General features: G+C 41.6%; 1 protein-coding gene across 1 annotated transcript in view; it reads left to right on the forward strand.

The window, feature by feature from the left end:
• The first annotated feature begins 310 nt into the window (after window positions 1-310).
• The window catches only part of SPAG6 (sperm associated antigen 6), a 66,768-nt gene continuing 45,891 nt past the window's right edge, over window positions 311-21,187 (forward strand). The window contains exons 1-4 of the mRNA XM_075553190.1: window positions 311-474; window positions 563-658; window positions 15,748-15,914; window positions 20,495-20,678. Of these exons, the coding sequence (XP_075409305.1) occupies window positions 450-474; window positions 563-658; window positions 15,748-15,914; window positions 20,495-20,678 (472 nt within the window). The 5' untranslated portion in view covers window positions 311-449. The remainder of the gene's footprint in view (window positions 475-562; window positions 659-15,747; window positions 15,915-20,494; window positions 20,679-21,187) is intronic.

The following is a 21,187-nucleotide window of genomic DNA, read 5'->3' on the forward strand; positions in this document are numbered from 1 at the left end:
CTCGTGGCCGCAGCCAGGGCTGCAGTCTGGACATCCCGCGGATCTGCGGTTCGGGTTCGGTCTGTAACCCCCTGTGGATCACGCAGTTCTTGAATAAAGGGTGCGGAGGAGGACGCTCGACGGCTCACCACTGCGGCCGGGGCTCGCGGAAGCCCGCCGAGGCCCGCCCGGGTCCACCCGCTCGGGCTCGGCCGCTCCGGCGCAGCCACTCGGCGCGGCGCGGCGCGGCCCCACGGCCATGACGTCACGCCGGAGACGGGCCGCAGCTGCGAGCCCGCCGCGTTCCGGTTCCGGTCGGTTGCCCCGGAGACGCGCGTACACAGAGAAACGGATCCCCGCTCCGGGCGCGTCGTCGCGACGGTCGCTGGCTCCGCGAACTCGCAGGCCGGGCGCCGACCAGCCGCGGTCGCCGCCGAGTTTCCCGAGGGCGGAGCGGGGCTGCGGACGCCATGAGTCAGAGGCAGGTGCTGCAAGGTGAGCCGTGGGCCGCGGGGCGCCCGGACGGGGGGCGGGGCGGCGGGGCGACGTCGGCGGCGCGCTCCCACCTGCCTCTGCCCTGCAGTGTTTGAGCAGTACCAGAAAGCCCGGACCCAGTTCGTGCAGATGGTGGCGGAGCTGGCGACAAGACCCCAAAACATCGAGACGCTGCAGAACGCGGGTGAGCTCTGCACCACCCCGCCCCCCACCCGACTCCCGTGCTGTTTGGTGCCTTTGCCCCCGCCTCGCTCGCTCCCAACCCTGGGCTCCGCCGACCCTGGGTGAACACCCCTGGCCCCTGGTCAGCCCAGGTCCCCAGCCCAGGCTCCCCTGGCCCCTGGGAGCTGGTTAAAAGGGGGCGGGCGGGACGGTGTCGTTAAGTTTGTCCCACCCCTTCCAAGGCCGGAGGAGCATCTTCAGCGGGACTTCTGCGCGGGAGGCGGAGGGGGTAAAGATTCCAGATTGGTGTGAGGGACCCCACGCCCCGATTTCCATTTTTATTGCAACCAGGCTGGCATGGGGTGAACGTTAACGCCGGACAAATTGCCTGGAAGTCATTTTACGTCAATGATAGTCTACCCTAAACGGACCCATTTTGTCCGGGTGCCACTGCATGTCAACCTGTCTTTGATCACCTCCAGCTTTTCTCACAGTAAAGGAATTCCAGTGTGGTTGACACGTTATTTCTCATCTTTGAGTTAGTGTAAGAGGAAGGGTCTGCTTGAATCCCTTGCAAGCGATTTAGCCCGGGCGAAATCCCTTGATGCTGGCTTTCCATCCTCCGGCCACCTTCATCCAGATTTCACAGCGCTGGCCTGGGGGAGAGGGGACGTGTGGGTGGTGGTGTGTGTCTATGGTTTGCATCTATCTGTTACTGTAAATAAATTGAGAAAATCAGAGTGGTTATACATCTACATTTTAAGTCTACTGTCTCAGGAGAAATGAGCTCTGGGGGCACAGTGGTTATTAAATAGGTTTAATCTGTATTATAGATTAAAACTAACGTGAGAAACATTTTCCAGAGTAATCAAATCCCTGGTTCACTTGTTAATAATTCATTCAGTGTGAAAGGAATATTAAAGATGAAAATTATCAGTATTTTATTTCAATGTTAATATCTTTGTTTTCATTGAATTTTGTTGTGCTAACAAGAGAACTTGCCTTATTAAACAAGTCCAAAAGAATTACCCAAGTAAAGTTAAAATGTTGGGTAATCTCTTAATTGGGTTTTTTTGGCCAAGAATGAATTTACTGATTTCTAATCAAAATGATTACGAATTAATATTGTTACTTGAAAGTACAGTGTACAAAGTATCTATAATGTTGTTTTGCTTATTTTTTTATTAACTTCAGGTTTTATCCTTCCAAGGGTAAAAGAACAAATAATAAATCCATTTAAAAGTTTAACATTTGTAAAAAAAAAAAAGTTTAACATTTGTTTTTTAATAGTTGTTATAAAATACCTTTATGTAGTCTCAAACTCGAGTTATTTGTTACATCTTGCAACTATTTAAGATACTTGCAACTATTTTGATACCTTTCCTCTTTGAATAATCAGTAATATATGACTGTAAGAGGAGAGAGAATATATTATTACTTATACCAGTTTTACAATTTCAGTAATTGGAGGTGGTTGGTTATGAAATATAAAAAAAGATGTTTTGTGGTGTATTGGAATACCAGGCCACTCCTAAATCTGTTTAGGAGGCCTTCTAAAATAAGCTAATAAAAGTTATAGAAAGTTATTTGTATATTGCCCAGCTATATAAAATAGCTTCCTGAATCAGTAGTTACCTAAGAAAATTGATACTCTCATATTTCATCTATATGTGCTGTAGAGCATGGCCAATTGTAGTTCTGCACATTTTCAGAAGAATAGGAAAACAAGTTTGTATTATACTTTAAATATACATTTATTTGAAAGGAACGTACAGATTTAGGCAATTTAATGGATTCAGGGTTCAAGAAAATAGCATATTGTTGATTTAAAAGGATTTTAAATTATGTGTTTCTAGAGCAGGATGAGCCCTGATGGCGTAGTGGGATGCTAACTGGAATGTTGGCGGTTCAAACACACCTGAAGATTTAGTCTCAGAAACTACGGAGCAGCTCCACTCTGCTCTGTAGAGCCCTTCCAAGGCCTCTCGACTTGGACTAGACTCGATGCTCCTGGTTGGTTGTTAGGTGCCCCTATTGCAGCAGTGAGACACTGCCTGGTCCTGCACCATCCTTTAAATTCATTGCTTTGCTGGATCCCATTGTTGCAGCCACTATGCCAATCCTTCTCATTGAAGGTGTTCCTCTTTCTCACTGGCTCTCTACCAAGAACCACCTCCCTCTCCTCCTCTAGGTACTGGTCTCCTGATAATGTCCAAGGTGTGTCAGTCTGGCTAGCCTTGCTTTTAAGGAACAGCCTGGCTGCCCTCATTTCAGAACACATTTGTTTGTGCTTCTGGCTGCCCTTGGTCTATTTAATAGTCTTTGCCGGTGCCATCATTCAAAGGTAGCCAATCTTCGGGCTTCCTTAGTCATGTCTAGCTTTTGCATGTAAACGAGCTTTGGCATTGATAGTATCATGACATCTCTCAGGAACACCCTAGTCCTCAAGGTGACCTCTTTGCTTAGCACACCACAGAGGGCTTTCACAGCAGACTTGTCGAATGTAACTCACCGCTTGGTTGCTTGCGTGCTTTCACAGCTACCGAAGAATGCTCTAGCATCTCAATATTCTAGGAGAAGGAAAAACTTCTAGGAAGCCTGTATTTTTCAACCATCCTGGCATATACCCAAAATCTCTTACCAAACTCTTGTTCTAAAAGATCTTTAAATGGAAAGGAAATTTAGTAAAGCAAGTTAAAATAAGACCTTTAGTTTAAAATGGGTATATTTGACAACACACAAGGAATCAAACAGTTATGAATAGAAAACTAATTTTAAATATTGACTTAAAATAGGAGAGACAGAAGTTGGCTGCATAGTTAAAGTGAAAAATATGCAAGGGGGCTATATAAAATCTGAACAACATGCACTTACCACTGTGCCCTGAAAACGACATGAAGAATTTGTTCTGTGCTTCAAACCACTGTTCCTATGTGAGCATTTATTTATTTTTTGTTAGCTAAGAATTAGTACATAAATAGAAAACAATAGGTAATGAGGGTCATTTTTTTTTAAAGGAAAATCTGGGCGATTGAAGAAAAAAAATCCAAGCTACAAGTGAGACTGTAAGAAGATGGACCTTAGAAATAGCTAATTTTGTGGATTAAATTGATTGTTGCAAACTAACTATTTTTGCAAAGTTCCTTTTATTTTAGTACTTCATTATTCCATTCTACATTTCAATGATGCCACAGGACTTTTGCACCTCTGCTATGACCCTTTTAATACATGTTTTTGCCTAAACTTTTTCTGTTCATTTTCTATGGTTCTGTTTAGATGTGGATTCCTTAGGGAAACCGCTCCTAAACCTTCACAGTAAATTAAGTCTTTTGATTTATGCTTTCTTTGCTTCTGTTTCTCTTTCAAAATTGTAGTTATTTAGTTACTTGCTCTCCACTAACTATAAAGTCCATGCTTGCATAAAGCTTAGCAACTGTAGATGTTTAAAATATTTAAATAGACTGAAGGAAGGAGTGAATATTTTTCTAAGAGTTTTCTCACATCAAAAAAAACCAAAACCAAAACTGAGACTTGATCCTTTGAATACCTTGGGTAGGTACTTAAGGTATCTTCTTCCGTGTGGATATTTAAGCTCAAAGCAGCTTAGATAATTGTCTTCATCACAAAGTCAGTTAATGTTCAAACTGGGACTAGAATCCTAGTCCTTTAATTGCTGCTTGGTTTTATGCTTTATTCTTTTAAGAGTTTCTAATAAATGCTATTTCGGCCTTTGGGTAGCGTGACTGTCTTCTAATTGTGAAACCTGGTGGCTTTTGAGGTGTGCTTGAGGACCGAAATGGGGAGTGTGCATGGAGGACAGGTGTAGAAGACCTGGACGTTTGAGGGAGTGGAAGCAGTAATTTGGGCTTAAGCTGGTACCAGAGCTGCTGAGGGACCTCAGGGCTGCTGCTGTCTGTTGCTGCTTCAAAGAAGCTCAGGGTCATTTTAGTCCTTCGTGGGGTTGTTGGACTGAGAATCTGCGTGGAAGCAAGGAGAGTCCCACAAAGACTTTTTAAGAATCTGCCCTTCTACCATTCTCGTGAGCACCAAGAGAAGCTCTTGGCGAACACTAATCTCTTTGGCATTCTATGCACTTGTCTATCCTAGGTGTTTTATGTAAATGGGACGAGACAATATGTGTCTTTTTGTGTCTGATTTATTGCATGTGGCATAGTGTTTTCAAGGCTCATCATCTTGTAGCGTGTTGCATAAATGGCATGCATGGGGCAGCTGATATCCTCTGATTTCCCAAGAGGGAAGAAAAGAATCACTGCCACCAGCAGTACTCACCCACGGTTTCTTCGTGTACTGCCAAAGTCAGATATGTCCCTCCTGCAACCTGTTACTAGTTCTGCTACCAGCGCTCCCACCCCCAGCACTCTACTTCTCACAGCTAGGTTTGCTCTTCATTGCGGTGGCCACACAGAATTCAGACAATACTCACAGTTAGGGGGTTTATTAAAGAAGCTAACAGCTTGAATTGTGGTGCTGGAGAGGAATGTTGAAAGTACTGTGAACTGCTAATAATAAGACAGACAAACCTGTCTCGGAAGAAGTAAGTGCTCCTTAGAGGCAAAGATGGCAAGACTTTGTTGTACATACTTTGGACATAGTGTTAGGAGAGACCAAGCCGTGGAGAATGACATTGTGCTTGGTAAGGTGGAAGGGCAATGAAAAAGGGGATGGCCCATAATGAGATGGATGGACACTGGCTACACCAACAGGTGTAGGTTAAGAATGGCGCAGGACTGGGAAGTGTTTCATTCTGTTGTGCATAGGGTTGCAACCAACATGATGGCACCTAACAACACAACCACAGGCCATAAATGCTGGGGATATGATGATTAGGTCAATATAGCCTCTTCTCAGCTGTGCCTGCAGACTAGGCCTCTCTGATCTTTGACCTCTAAGCCACATAGCCCCTTGGCCTCTGTCCTGAGTGTGCAGCGTTACAAAGCGCTCTTTAGCCTGTCGGTAAATGCCCAAAAGGCATGCTATTGCACTATAAGCCTCAACCTGAAGACCCTCAGCTCCAGCTCCCCAAAGTGTGTGCCTGGCGGCACACCCCACTCCATAAGCCAGCCTCCTCCCTAAGGGTGTTCAGCTTAATCTGCTCTGGGGTCTGGGAAGTCCAAGGATCTGGCTCTTGGTTCTGCGGTGCCTGCTCCACGAGTGCTCCTCTGGTGTCACAGCTGGCTCCTGGAACAAGGAGGTTCAGCGCACAAGGACCTCGGGATCCAAAGAATACCTTCTACTCTTGGCTGTTGCTGATAGTGAGATTCCCACTTCCTGCTTCTCAGACGTCTTATTTAATACCTAGCAGGATGGCCATCAAAATAAGCCCTGTTAGCAACCATTTACAGCTGAATCATGCAATCCAACAAGTATCTTCCCTCACCTTCTCTACCCAGACCTATTGGAAAATATCTTTGGTGGGGGATAACAAAGACTGTGACTAGAAGAGCCACACGAAATAGTTCACTGCACTCCCCCTGCATTCCTCTTTGTGGTCGAATATATTCCACATTTTGTTGCCATCCATCTGAAGTGCACGGTTACTTGCTTTTCTACCTTTGAGCTACTGTGAGTGCTGTTGGCTATTGTGAATACTACTGTGGGAGTATCTGTCTGAGTCTCTGTCTTCAAGTTTTTGGGGGAGAAATGGTTAGGTGATAGGATAATTCTATATTTTCTACAAGTTAAAGCAGTTTACATTTCCACCAGCAATGCTAAGTTTTGCTAAATCACCAAACAATTATTTTGTTTTCCCCCCAATTTTTATTTTTTAATAATTTTACATATAGCTTATCTATTATATACATGTGAGATGATAGCTCATTGTGAATTTAATTTGCATTCCCTAATGGCCAGTGATGTTGAGCTTTGTTTCATGTGCTTATTGACCATATCTTCTTTGGAGAAATGTCTATTCAGATTTGTTGTCCCTTTTCTCTTATTGTAAAATACATATATAACCATTTCAACATTTTTTAAAGCATGCAACCCATTGATATCAATTATATTTATCATGGAATGTAAACTCCACTATGCTTCCAACGTTTTATGTCACCCTTAATAGAAACTCAGTGATTGACACTTAAAGAATAGCTCCCTCTTTCCCTGTACAGATGTGTGGATAAACAAAAGTGTTATACCCACTTTTCACCCAGTGACTATGTTGTTAGCTGACATACTGCATTTACCGCAGTAGAAAAAAAATCTATGCAACTATTTTGCAAATTATGTATGTCTGGCAGTAACAACTGCTGAGGCAAATACACTGCTGGCTCTGATGGCTGGGGTAATGTGTTAAAGAGGATAGGCCATGATTCTTGGTTGGTTGGCACTTATGCAAGACTGTGATTTGGCAGCTATGTAATGAATCACCTTTTGGTCATTTTTGCATAATGTCAATTTTCAAATAATGACCTGGCCTTTGGAGAGCCTAAACTCAGCCATAAAGAGAAAGGAAATTCTGATACATGTTACAATGTAGATAAACCATGTATATTCTTAGCAGATAATGTAGGTCTGATGGGCCAGGAATCTGGAGGGGTTTTTAAAGGCTAGGACCTTTCTCTGTTTAGGATGTTTTCATTTCATTGTTTTCCCTTTCTTTATGGAATGTGACACATACAAAAGCGTAGACCAAGCAAAGCTGCGCAGCCTGTATCATTAACACAGTGAGAGTGCCCCAAACCCCCCAGCTCCCGGCCCACATGGGCGCCTTCCTTCTTTTTTCCCCTTTCCACCCATTCTCCCTCTTTACCTCTTGTTTCCAACCCCCACCTGTCCACCCTCCTCCTCCCCCCACACTTACCTCCTGTAGCCTTCAAAATCTCACTCCTTTGGTGTAAGAACCTTTCTTCCATCTCCTTCCTTCCACTATAGCAGTACTATGAAATATTTATATCTGTAAGATTGACTAATGGCAGAATGTTCTCCAGTTTTGTCCATATTGTGAGGTGTTCGACAGACTCAACATTGTTTTTGGGTTTTTTTTCCTGGGTAATGTTAATTAAAAAAATATTTTATTTGGGGGGCTCTTACAACTCTTGTTACAATCCATATGACACACGGAACCCAGGATAGGAATAGGAATAGCGATACCAAGAGGGTAGGGGGAATCCAGGGAGAGGAGGGGAGGGAGGGGGCACCTATTGCAATGCATGGCACATAACCACACCCCCCCCTCCAGGGGGAAGAACAACAGAAACCAGAGGGGAAGGGGGACAGCGGCCAGTGTGAGATATGAAAAAAATAACAATCTATAATCATAGGGCCACGAGGGTGGTGGGGTAGGAAGTAAGCGGGGAAAGAGCTGATCCCGAGGGCTCAATAGAAAGTACATGTCTGGAAAAGAATGACAGTGACCTGTGTACAAACATGCCGGACACCATCGATGTGTGGAGTTGTTTTTATCCTGGGCTGCTTTCCTTTTCATATCAAGTTTCTCACTAATCTTTTCATTTTTTGGAAGGATTGTTCTAGGGTTGGGTAAGAATTGCACTGAGTTTATGGAGTGCTTTTGGTAATATTGACATATTTTCTATTTTAAATATGTCTATCCGTGAACATTGGGCATGCTCCCATTTATGTAAGTCTCTTTCGGTTTCTTATAGAAATGTTTTATAGTTTTCTTTGTACATGTCTTTTGTCCCTCTGGTAAAATTTGTTCTTAGTATTTTTTTCTTTTGAATGGTTACTGTAAAGGATATTGTTATTTTAATGTCCTTTTTGTAGTTCTCTTCTTTATAAGAATCCAGTAGATTGTTTTATAATGATCTTCATTTTCCAATTAGTTCCAGCAATTTTTTAGTTGCATTATGAGGGCTTTCTCTATAAAGGATTACATCGTCTGCAAATAAAGAGAGCTGTGTTTCTTCTATGCCAATGTGGATGTCATGGCTCTAAGATTTCCAGGACCATATTAAATTAGAGTGTTGATAAAGGGAAACACTCTGCTGTTTCTTTGAAGGGGAAATGTATTCAATTTCTGTATATTACATGAAATGCTAGCTGCTGGTTTCGCATATATGGCAAAGAGTAGACAGCTTCGTCGTCTTTATCCAAATTATTCCTGTTTCATTTAATTTTATAATGTAATGTGGTAGAAATCACTATTTGAAAATATCAAAAGAAGAAATTAAAGACTTTAAGAAATAACCAGCAACTAGAAGTCTTTTAACACACTGCTAGAGTTGATTCTGATGCCTAGTGATTCTATGTAGGAGAGACTAGAACTGCTACTTTGAGTTTCTAAGGCTGAAATCCTGTTCAGGAGTAGCTAGCTGCATCTTTCTTCTGCAGGGCAGCTGGTGCCCTGGACTGCCCGCAGCCTGGGCTTCAAGTGTAGACAAAGACCCGGTATGTAGATACTTGTTTTTAAAGCAACATAGTTGATATGTTAAATATCTACTTAAAGCACAATAGAGATGACACATAGACAGATATACATGTAAAATGAGAATAAGGAGTCCTGGTGGCGAAATGGTGAAAGCACACACCTGGTAACTGAAAGATGGGTGGTTCAAACCCACCAGCTGCACTGAGAGAATGATGTGTCAGTTTGCTTCCCTTTGGCTTGGAAACCCTGTCAGACAATTCTCCTCTTGTCCTACTGGGCTGCTATGAGTTAGAATTAACTTGATGACAATGGGTTTGGTAATATGAGAGTAAATGGATTTTTGCCATTGGAAATGTTTAGTGTTATTCTTCCTGGTGGCTTATATATGCCATAATTTTTTTTTAACTTGGATGGACTTGGGCCTCTGTCCAAGCCCTGTCTCAACACAAGAACACTTTGTTCTAACAACCTGGCATTCTGTGATGCTCACCCTCCCAGCACGATCGCTGAAGACAAATGGGTGCAGAAACAAATGTGAAGAAAGCTGATGGTGCCTGGCTATCAATAGATATAGTGTCTGGGGTCTTAAAAGCTTGAAGTTAAACAAGCAGCCATCCAGCTCAGAAGCAACAAGCCACATGGAAGAAGCACACCAGACTGTGCAACCATGAGGTTTCTATGAGATAGAGTAACAGGCATCAGAAGACCACAAACAAACAAACAAACAAACAAACAAACAAACAAAAATCATATTGTTAAGAATGAGGGGGGGTCAGAGCAGAGTCTCAAGACCCATCTGTAGACAATGGGACATCCCCTCACAGAAGGGTCACAAGGAAGGGATGAGTCAATCAGGGCACAGTATAGCACCCATGAAACACATTCTATTCCAACAGTTCCTTGAGGCTTCCTCACCCCCCACTATCATGACTCCATGCGGTTAGAATGGAGCATGTACACAGGTACAGATATAAGCGCCTATGACACACAGAATCCAGGAACAGGAATGGGAGTAGTGATGCCAGGAGGGTAGGGAAAAGGTGGAGAGGAGGAGAGGAAGGAGGAACCAATCGATAGCAGTGATTGACACAACCACACCCTCCCCCCGGGGGACAATAGAAATGGTGGGGGAAGGGAGACAGCAGTCCATGTAAGATATGAAAATAATATTAGGGGTCATGAAAGTGGGGGTAGAAGAGCTGATACCAAGGGCTTAAGTAGAAAGTAAATGTTTAGAAAATAATAATGGCAACATATGTATAAGTATGCTTGATACAATTGATGTGCTGTATTAGGGTTCTCTAGAGAGAGAAAACCAGATTGCTGATATATATATATCTCACAAGAAATGAACTGTTAAATTATATCCAGGTAGATAGATAGATAATATAAGAAATGAACAGCTCAATTATAAAGCAGTACAAATGGCTCAGTGCAACTCACTCCTGTGAGAGAGTTGTGCGACACTGGCAGTCCTTCAAGTCTTGAGGGCCGCCTCTGTAGAGAGATTGAGGCTATCCCGGCACAGGCAGCAAACAGCAAGGCAGGTCACCAACAGTCAGTCCCCAACTCCAGAGAGGTACATTCCAATTCTCTGGTGAGGCAGGTTTTAAAGGGGCCTCAAATTACAGCGACACAGTCCACAGGTTAGGTGTCCCACAGGTAGTGTAGCTTGCAAATTGAGGCACAGAACAAGCAAGGCAGCCGCACGCTGGTCCGATGATCAAAGAGCGAGAGAAAAGAACAGCGAGGCTCGCCAAACCATTTATCTCTCTGCCCTTCAATTAATCCCACATGTGTTTATCATCAGCCCAGCTGGCACAATAAACTAACTAATCTCATGTGGGCTATTATGAGTTGTAAGAGCCCACAATAAGATGATATTTTAATTTTAAAAAGTGTCATTAGCATACACAAACTAATTTGGTCCAAATTCTGAAAGTATAAAGGAAAGAATTGTGACCATTTTGAAGCTGTCTGCGAGTCCCCCCACTAGCTTGTTAGTTGTTTGCACCTAAGAGCTGCCTTAACTAACGCATGTACTCCTGTAGCTTACCTGCCACCTGGCAAGCCCGATCTGCTCTTTGAATGAATGCTTTTAGATGGTATCAGCCAGCTTACTTTGCTTTTACACATGACTGAATTTCAGTGTAAGTATTTGAAGCAATATTACTAGCATAGCACTGGAACAAGACAAAGACAAAAGGAACTCCAAGCTGTGATTTGGGGAGGAGGCTGTCATAAAGATTTATCCTATAAGTTAAATTGAAGAGTATTTCCACATCTTTTACTCAGTTTTTACAGAGAGTCGTTTTCTAGATCTTCTGAATCCACGGCCATTGAGTTGATTCTAACTCATTGCAACCCAATAGGAAAGAGCACAACTAACAGCCCACTAGCGTTCCCAAGGCTACAAGTGTCATGGAAGCAGACTGCCGCATTCTTTCTCCTGTGGGGCATGTGGTGGGTTGGCACAGTCGATCTTCTGGTTATCAGCTGGGCATTTATCCACTGCACCACCCGGGGTCCCTTTTCCAGATATTAGTGAACATTATACGAATAATTTGCCATTGACATAATAAGTAGATCATCGTATTAGATACCTTAGTGGAGACCCCAAAAGGTCATTGCTTACTACTAAGAGGCCTTGTTTGTAGAATACTATAATATTATTGAGTTTGCTATAATTATGGACTTTAAATTTTCATGCATTCGCTTACCACGGATCTCTGGATTCCTGATGGACAGGCAGGTAAGGAAATTTTGTTTTGATATGCTGCTTCCTTTACTTCCCTGCCTTGTGCATTTTCCTGTGTGGTTTTCAAACAGGCCTGTAATGAGATTGGCAGAGCCACCGTGGTTGATCTGTGTGAGAGGTAAAAGTGTCCCTTTAGAGGGCGAGCGACACCTGGGAGCTGATGATTATGCGGCACTGAGCGGTAATTCAAGCAATGGAAATTTGGGCAGTATGTATGAGAACTTAGTTTGTTCTCCAATGAAAATTATCTTGTTCAAGTGAAGATATTTCACACTGACAATCTACTTTTCACTTTTGTAGGGCTCAAATAAAAAAATCGAACTCACTGCCATTGAGTCAATTCTGACTCATAGCAACCCCACAGGACAGGGGAGAACTGCCCCAGTGAAGTCCCGAGAGCGTCACTGTTACCAGGGTAGAAAGAGTCAGAGAATATAATAAAATCCATCCTTCTCACTGTATTATTGTTTGAACTAAGGAATATAGAATAAGTATGATACTGCAGCTACATTCATATATAAGTCTAACTTTGATGTTGGATAATAAAACAGAAGTAGAAGAATTATGAGTGATTTTATTGACCCCTAAAGTTTTTTGTATTTCATGGACCAGGTGCTGTAGGAAAAGAATGGGAAACTTTATAAAGTAGAAAATGCTTTCGAATATATAAACATGTGAAACACCTTTTTGAGAAAAATGCAAACGGCAAAATATTTCACTGCTAAAATTGCAAACAGAAAATTTCTGAAATTAGATTTTGATGTACATTTTCTAAATAATGTCATTATAAAATCTAATTGCATATGCATTCAGACACACTTATCCATTGTTCTGATTCCTAACTAAAAGATTGAAATTTTTAGGATATAATTGAAAATACTTCATTGAATAACCCAATATGGATTGATTTCCCAATTAAATTTCAAAAGATAATAAGCTACTTCCTTCACATAAATATAACAAGTGAGGGGGAAAAACTGATCAGGAAAAAATAAATGAAATAGGTGTGGTTCTTTTTAAACAATCTAAGTATACTGATATTTTGTTTCTTGACCTCATTAATGTATTCACTGTGAAACGTTAAATGTCTGTTAGCAAATTCAAGTTTCAGTTTTTAGAATAAAGACTATATTTTATTTAATATACATGCTCATTTAAAAAAATATCAACTATCAAAGCAAACCACAAAGAGGAGACCAAATTGTTTTAGCCTATGCTTTCTAATGCCTTACTCCAGCTGTAAATCTTGTGTTGTAACATATTTAAGAAATTATTCAACTAAAAAGCCCAGGTAGAAGCAAAGCAAGATCCAGAATCTTGACATTGTAACTAACTTCAAATGAACACCCTGTATGATTGTTTTGTTTGGGATCTGAGCTAATCAGCTTATTTGGGATTCCAACTTGCAATTGTGGCCTTCCTTAGGTAAGGTCACCCAACCATGCTAAGTTAGACATAAAAATAACATAAAGATGAAATGGAATTGGGAAGTATGAAAGCGACAGGCATGTCATTAACTAGATCTGTGCTAAATACCATTGTACCCTGCTTGTTAGTGTACCTGCTCCTGAACTAGGGAGTCTTCTCATTATCTGACATTTTGCATTTACGACAGTAATAAAAAACCTGTGAGATTATTGTTCATGTGAATGACACATTCTGGTAGTAATGAACTTTGAGGTCCCTGGTGGGGTCCCTGACTGGCAGATCCTGTGCATGTATAGAAAGCAAGCTTGTATTGCTTATTATACCACCAGGAGAGGAAGAGAGGGGGTATGGTCTCCCTGATCCACTGGGTCCAAGGCAGAACCGAAGGGCGACTGGTTACTTCCCCATGAGTCCTTGGTTGAGGCCAATATAGCTACAACCAGGGTCCTGAGGACGAGTCACCGCATGGGGCCCATGAGGCAGGACGTTGGGGTCCAGCCCTAGTTCCCAGTCCCATGGGGTAGCAGGAACTGAGTGGGCTATGTTCAGAAGGAGCCTTGACCTGAGATGGATACTCTGGGGTCTGTAGGGCACCACATGAGCTGACTCATGCCTGTGCAGTCCCTCCATGCCCCCTCCTGTGTTGGGACAGACGAGAGTAGGGCAGGCTAGTTGGGTGGGGGAAGTGGTCGCTGTAGTTTAAAGTCAAGGGCAGAGGCCAGGCCTGGCCATCTTGGCTTTGGATGCAGCTCTGGACTATGGACATTGAAACAGAGGAGGGTAGGCTACCCAGCAAAAACCAGGGGAGGCTTGAGTGAGGGACTGACGGGGCCACCGTGGGCAATGTGAGCCCCCGAGTCCCCGCTGTGGCACCTAGGCCCTACTGTCCACAAACAGGGGGCCCATTTTCCCTGGTAAAGCCACCAAGGGCATTTTGTTGTATTGAGGGAGTGAGTTGGGGCCACCCATCCTGAGGGCAGGAGAGGGGATGGTGGTGTTGAGACCACCCTGACTTTGAAAGACTGGGTAGCCCTCGCCTGCAGGCAGTGGCAGGGCCAAGCTCTTCTGAGGGTATGTGGGGGAGGGAGAGGAGGATTTTCACAGTCAAGTAGCCGGGTAAGGTGATGTGGTTATCCTTCTTCAAATAATAACTAACCTTGTTTTAGGAACCTGTGAGTGATGACTGCATGTACTATATATTTTATCTTAATTTGTGGAAATGTCTTTTTATTCTCTTTTAAACATTTATGGATTTAACATTTATAAAAAGGAAATTGGTGGTGTTTGTTTGTATGTCTCAGTGGGGGCTTGTTTTTAAAGAAAAGGTGTAGCAATGTCACGTTGAATAACAAACCTGTAACAAATCAATTTCGACTCACAGCTACTCTAGAGAGCTGCCCTGTAGAGTTTCAGAGGCTGTGAGCCTTTACAGAAACAGGCCGCCACATCTTCTTCTGTGGAGTGTGTGGTGGGTTCAAATCACTGGCCTTGTAGTTAATAGCTGCCGGTTTTAACCACTGAGCCTGCAGGGCTCCTTATTCAAGCCAAACAGCCAGTGTAAGTCAAGTAAAGTCAAGACAGCCCAGGGGTCCTTTGCTTCCGCACAAATTCTGCCAGTACCTTGCTTTGTTTAACATGAGGCTAAAAACACTTTGATTAAAACAGAATAGCGTTTGACTATCTTGTAGATTTTATAGAGCTTTTATTGAAACAACCAAAATGTAATTGTTTTGTCTTCCTTTCCCCACCTCACCAGTGCTTCAGTGCATATTACTTATTTTGCAGTTTTCAATAATGTCTGTATTTCTTACCTGGCTCCACCATTTTGTAGTTGTTTGACAATTTACAACACCAGGTTCTTTATCTGAAAAATAGAGATAACAAGGCCTACTTCATAGGTTTGCTATGATAAATTAATATGGAAAAAAGTTCCTAGAATAATTCTTGGTTAGTAATAAATTATCAGTTAATTAATATAAACTTGTATTATTATTATTATTGTTATGATGATGACGTACCTACTATCTACTCAACTCTGGAATGAATATTATGAGAGCCAATGCAAAAACACATCATTATCTGAAGGTCATCACTTATTTATTTGAAGAAAATGTCACAAGTCTGTTTTGCAGCTCTAATGAACATGAGACCCTAGCCAAGTGGCTCTCGTGGCTTCTTTGCTTGTACCCTGTCAAAATTACTCCATGGATGCTTCCAGCTATCCCGTTAATTTTCAGTGCAGAGAGCATGTGGGTCGAGTGAACAATCAGTGTGTCAACTGCTCACCGAAAGGTTGGAAGTTGGTCTCTTTTCAGAGGTTGCCTTGCGAGATAGGCCTGGTGGGATCCACTGTGGAGAAGCCAGCCCCTGCACACCCTCTGAGGCGCAGTTGGAATGAACGTCTGCTCTGACATAGACACGGCTGCCAGGAGTGGGCGTCAACCTGGCAGCAGTTACTACTTGTCTTTACCTCTTACTGGCTTTCCCTTTACTGTTCTTACCATCACAAGCACCGAATTGTACATTTGCCTTTTCACTTAAATTTTGCTAATTTCTGCTTATTCATAATTTAATTCAGGTGTAATGTCTTTGCTGAGGCCTCTTCTTCTGGATGTGGTCCCCACAATTCAACAGACTGCAGCTTTGGCTCTTGGGAGATTGGCTAATTATAATGATGACCTAGCAGAAGCGGTTGTGAAGGGCGACATTCTTCCACAGCTTGTTTATTCACTGGCTGAACAGAATGTAAGAATTAAAAAAAAATATTGTATATATATTTTTGTTTAAAATTTGGAAAAACTTGATAGATCAGATAGAGTCCTATACATGTGTGTATTACAATAGAATTACTAGAATGTTGACTAAGACCTTCAGTCCTCTGAACTATGCATAATAATTTCTTTAGTGTATTTTGTCTTGAGGCCAATATAGCTTTTGTCCATTACTGTTAATAATATAAAGAGAAAAAAGATTTAAGTCTGCTTTATGTATAACTCAATATTTCTTAAGAAGAAATTATTTTAAAATAAAGTTTAAGACGTTGGGCAGAAAGCAGAATTTTTGTGTATGAGGGTTGTAAACAGCTGTAAGATCAACCTTCATGGGGAAGGGGGTCCTGGGTAAATAAAACGTGGTTTTCAGAAATCCTTACATACCGGTGGACTCTCATTAATGGAAACAGAAAAGAGCAGACTTGGAGAAAGAGGGAGGAGAGCAACCCAAAGGAAGAGGAGAATGCATAGCGCCAAGTTAGATAAAGCATGCTGCTTTTCTTTGTGACCATGTACAAGCATACCAGCCTTAAAGGACCATCTATAAGTGTTCCATCCCCTCCCCACCATTACTCAGTCTGGTACCATTCTATATTTCTGTTCAACTCTACCTGTTGAGTTTCCACTCTAGGTAAGGACGTTCATGGGCTGTTCACCCAAATCGTCTGGTTTATCATGACCTAGGGATGTACTTTTATTGATCTATCCCTAAGATATAATTCTTATCTCTGTAACAAAAGAGAAATAGATTGATCTAAAACTGGGCAAAGGACATGAATAGAAATCTTTTCAAAGAAGGCCTATAGATGGCCAACAGGCCCTTGAAAAGATACTAAGTGTGTCTAATACCAACCACAGCCCTGCCTGCTAGGACGACTGTAGTCAAGCAGAGCTAGCAAGCCTTGGTGTGGCTGTGGAGCAAGTAGAGCCCTCGCCCAGTGCTGGATGGGATTTACACCGGCAGCTGCAATAGAAAGCGCTTTCCTATTTCCTCATTAAGTTAAACATACAATTGCTGATTAACATCGTAATGCATAAGAATCAAAACCAAGTGTTCAAACAGAAAATTTAAAACTATAGCGTATATGCAAATATTCACAATTTGAACAGAATTGTTCATAGCAGCACTCGTCACAGTAGCCAAATGGCGTGGAAACAACCCAAATGTCCATCCACTGATGAGAAATGAAATAAGGCGTTCACATGCCATGGAATATTAGGCTGGGAGTCCTTGGGCGGTGCTAGCAGCTCAGCACTTGACCGCTGTCTGAAAAGGTTTCCAGTGAATCTACCCAGTGGGGCCCAGGAAGACAGGCCTGCTGTTTTGCTTCCAAAGAGTTCCAGAGTTGTCCCCTGCACATACGGGGTCTCCATGCATCAGAATTGCACCCTAGAGCAAGGGGTCCTAACCAAGAATAAAGTACTGATAGGTGGTACTGCCTGGGGGACCCTTGAAACCGTTATGCAGACATAAAATGTCATAAACGGAATGATCTGTGTGGAGTAATGGTTATGCACTTGACTGCTGACAGCTAGGCCAACCGCTGCACGGGAGAAAGACAGGACTTTGTATTCCCATGAGGAGCTATCCAGCCTTAGGAACCCATTGGGGCAGTCTCACCTTGTCCTACAGCAGCTCTGCGAGTCGGCATCCTTTCGATGCCAGTGAGTTGTGGTTTTTTTTCTTTAGTACACAAAATATGCAGATTATGGAGGGAAAGGAAAACGGGGAGTGAGTGCTTAATGGGACATAGAGTTTACTTTTGAGATGATGAAATTTGAACTAGATAGTGTGATGTTTGCATGGCTGGCAGTGTGGATATACTAAATGCCGCTAGTTGTACATATTAAAGTGGTAACTTTCATGCTGTGCAGTTTACTGTGATAGGTAGGGTTTCTTCCATCATTTTATTGGGGGCTCGTACAATTCTTATCACAGTCCATCCATCCATCCATGGTGTCAAGAACATATGTCCATTTGTTGCCATCATCATTCTCAAAACATTTGCCTTCTACTTGAGCCCTTAATATCTGCTGCTCATTTCCCCCCTTCCTCCCCATTCCCCCCTACCTCATGAACCCTTTATCATTCATAAATTTATAGGTAGGTTTATTGTGCCAACCTGGCCAATAAACACGAGGGATTAATAAGGATACAGTTTAATTGAAGGGCTAAGAGATAAATGGCTCGGCGAGCCTCGCCTGTCTGTCTCTTGCTCTTTGGTGATCAGACCAGTGTGCAGCTGCCTTAGCTAGTTCTCTGCCTCAACTTGCGAGCTACACTACCCTGTGGGGCACCCAACCTGTGGACCTTGTCGCTATAGTTTGAGGTTACTTTGAGACCTGCTTCACCACACTGCTGGTGTATACATCTTTTGAGCTGGGGACTGTCAGACCCTGTCATCTGGCTGACTGTTGGTGACTGGCGCTACTGTTTGCTGCCTGTGGCTGGACTGTCTATATTGCTCTACAGGAGACTTAGCTGTCTGCTTCCTTGACTTGGGCCCAGCAGCCCATGTACCATATATACATGAGTATAAGCCAACCCGAATATCAGCCAAGGCACCTAATTTTACCACAAAAACTGCATAAAAATGCAGAAAACTCAGCTTATACACAAGTATATATGGTAATTGAAGGACTGTCGGTATATTAACTGTGGACTAATTAGCTGTTTATTGCTTCATGTTGTCTGTCTGTCTATCTATCTATCTATCTAATCATAAGTGTCCTGGTTTTGTTTCTCTAGAGAACCCTGTCTAACACAATACAAAATAAAAAAAATAAAAGTAGAATTTGCCTTAAATTTTAGAATGGTGAGGCATTTCATAATGACTAGAAAAAAGTGTATTTTCTTTTGATGCTCCTATCAAGGACTCTTGGCGCCCCTTCCTTTGAGAGCGATGTGTTTTGGGATTCCCATACCAGGAGGTTCTCAGTAGAAGTTTTCTAAGTGCACTGACTGTCCATTATTGAAAAGAGATTTTTAAAAGTATCCAGGGACAAAAGTGAGGGGGAGTAACACTGATGGATTGCTCAAGAGCTTCTCTCACCTTCTACAGCTAGTCCTTTGAGCCCCTTCTCGTAGGACTCTTGAAGGTCTTCTCTATGATATACAAAGTCCACTGACTTTGTTCTTATTTTTTTGTGTGTGTGAAAAAATGTGAAAGAAGAGGTTAAGAATTTTTTCTATGAGTATTTTGAAATCCTCTCCTATATATTTTCCATATATGTTAATTTATTAGCATTTTTAAACTAGAGGAAATATATAAAGTCAATGCCAGTACTAGTACATTTAACATTTTTTCCAATGTGCTATTTCCGGAGAAACATGTATTGTGTGCTAAAAAGATACTTTGTGTATTCTCTCTTTCCTCTTTTGTGCTTTCAGTGCATCTTAGTATTTCCTCCTAAGTAGCATGCTTCCGAAACAGGTGTAGTTGCATGGTCACTTTCAGTAGTCACGGTAAAGAATAGCCGCTGAGAGTCTGAAACAGGTGACGTGCTGGGTTCTGTTAGTTAGAGACCTCACATTGTCCTCATGCTGACTACAGAACAGCAGTCGAGTGTTCCAGCCAACTATTCTCTATATATTTTATTTGGAGGGAGGGGTAAGAGAGACATGCTAGCTTTATGTTTCAGTTTCAATGTATTACTCCTTAATCAAGTACAACTTATAGACTAAGAAGGAATAAATATGAAGTAGTATTTAAAATTCAAATAGGGAACTTGTTTTGATCTTTTAATAAAAACATTTCTTATAAGGGAATCATAATTTATATTCCAATGTTTGGTTAATTTATTTTAATTATCATGAATGTTTGTCTTTATATTTATTTTATTATTGGTAAGTGCATCTTGAACAAGGTTGTTACTTCAGGATAACTTGGAATTCCAGAAAGATTAGCTAAGGTCATGAAAAACCTACATACTAAGTGACCGGGAGTTTCATTGCACATTCTATATGGGACAAACAAATACTTTTCAGTGTAGCACAGGTACATAAAATTATCTCATTATCAGTTTATAGAAAGTAAAACGTTTATATTTTACTTTATATAATTTATAAATGCATATTTCAAGGTGTGAAATGCAATTTAAAGTTTACATTGTTCTGTTATTGAACAAAAGCAAGAAGGCAATAGCACATAATCAAAATGATTTGTTACAATGTCTCAATCTCTTGCATTTTTAAAAGCTGTGGAGTTTTCATTTATTCATATGTCATTTAAAAAATCATTTTATTAGGGGGCTCATACAACTCTCTGTCACAATCCATACATACATCAATTGTGTAAAGCACATTTAACATTCATTGCCTTCATCATTCTCAAAACATTTGCTCTCCACTTAAACGCCTGGCATCAGCTCCTCATTGTTCCCCCTCCCTCCCCACTCCTCTCTCCCTAATTCACCCTTGATAATTTATAAATTATTATTTTGTCATAAATGTCTGACATCGTATGTCATTTTATTGTTGGCTTTGATCTGTCCTATATTTTGATTATGTAAGTGTTCAATTCACGTTGGGTTTTATATATTTTACTGTTGTAGCGTTTCTACAAGAAAGCAGCTGCCTTTGTGTTACGAGCCGTTGGTAAACATTCTCCTCAGCTAGCTCAGGCAATAGTGGATTGTGGAGCACTGGATACATTGGTGATATGCTTGGAAGATTTTGACCCTGGAGTAAAGGAGGCTGCAGCCTGGGCGCTTGGATATATTGCTAGACATAATGCAGGTGACAGTATATGTTTTTAATATAAGTATTAAAATTTAGGTTTATTAGGCAAATCTAGGCTAACAATGCTTACTATTTAACCTTAGATCGGATTTTAATGATGTACATGAGGTAAGTTTTGAATGATGACCCAGTTGTTTGGATCACGTGTTCTCTAAAAACCCAATATATTCAATTTTCATTTTAGTTAGAGAAAAAGTATATAGGGGTAAGAGACAGAGAAATTGTTCTTACCGTTTCATCAAAGATGCTACATAACGTGAACAAAGAAACCCAAGAAAAAAATAGTTTTTTTTAAACAGATGCGTAAAAGCAATCAACTTTGCTAATAAAGAAGTGCACACTAAAGCATCAATGAAAACACTTACTGTCATTTGTAGGAAAAATAAGGGTCAAGCAGCAACACAGATGAGTGGTTAAGAGTACTGTGGCATCATACAAGGTCTGAGTTTGAGTTCAAGTTCTGTCACTTAGTTGTTATGCGTCTTGCATATAATTTGTAGTTCTTA

This window comes from Tenrec ecaudatus, chromosome 6 (genome assembly GCF_050624435.1).
Source record: "Tenrec ecaudatus isolate mTenEca1 chromosome 6, mTenEca1.hap1, whole genome shotgun sequence".
NCBI lineage: Eukaryota > Metazoa > Chordata > Mammalia > Afrosoricida > Tenrecidae > Tenrec > Tenrec ecaudatus.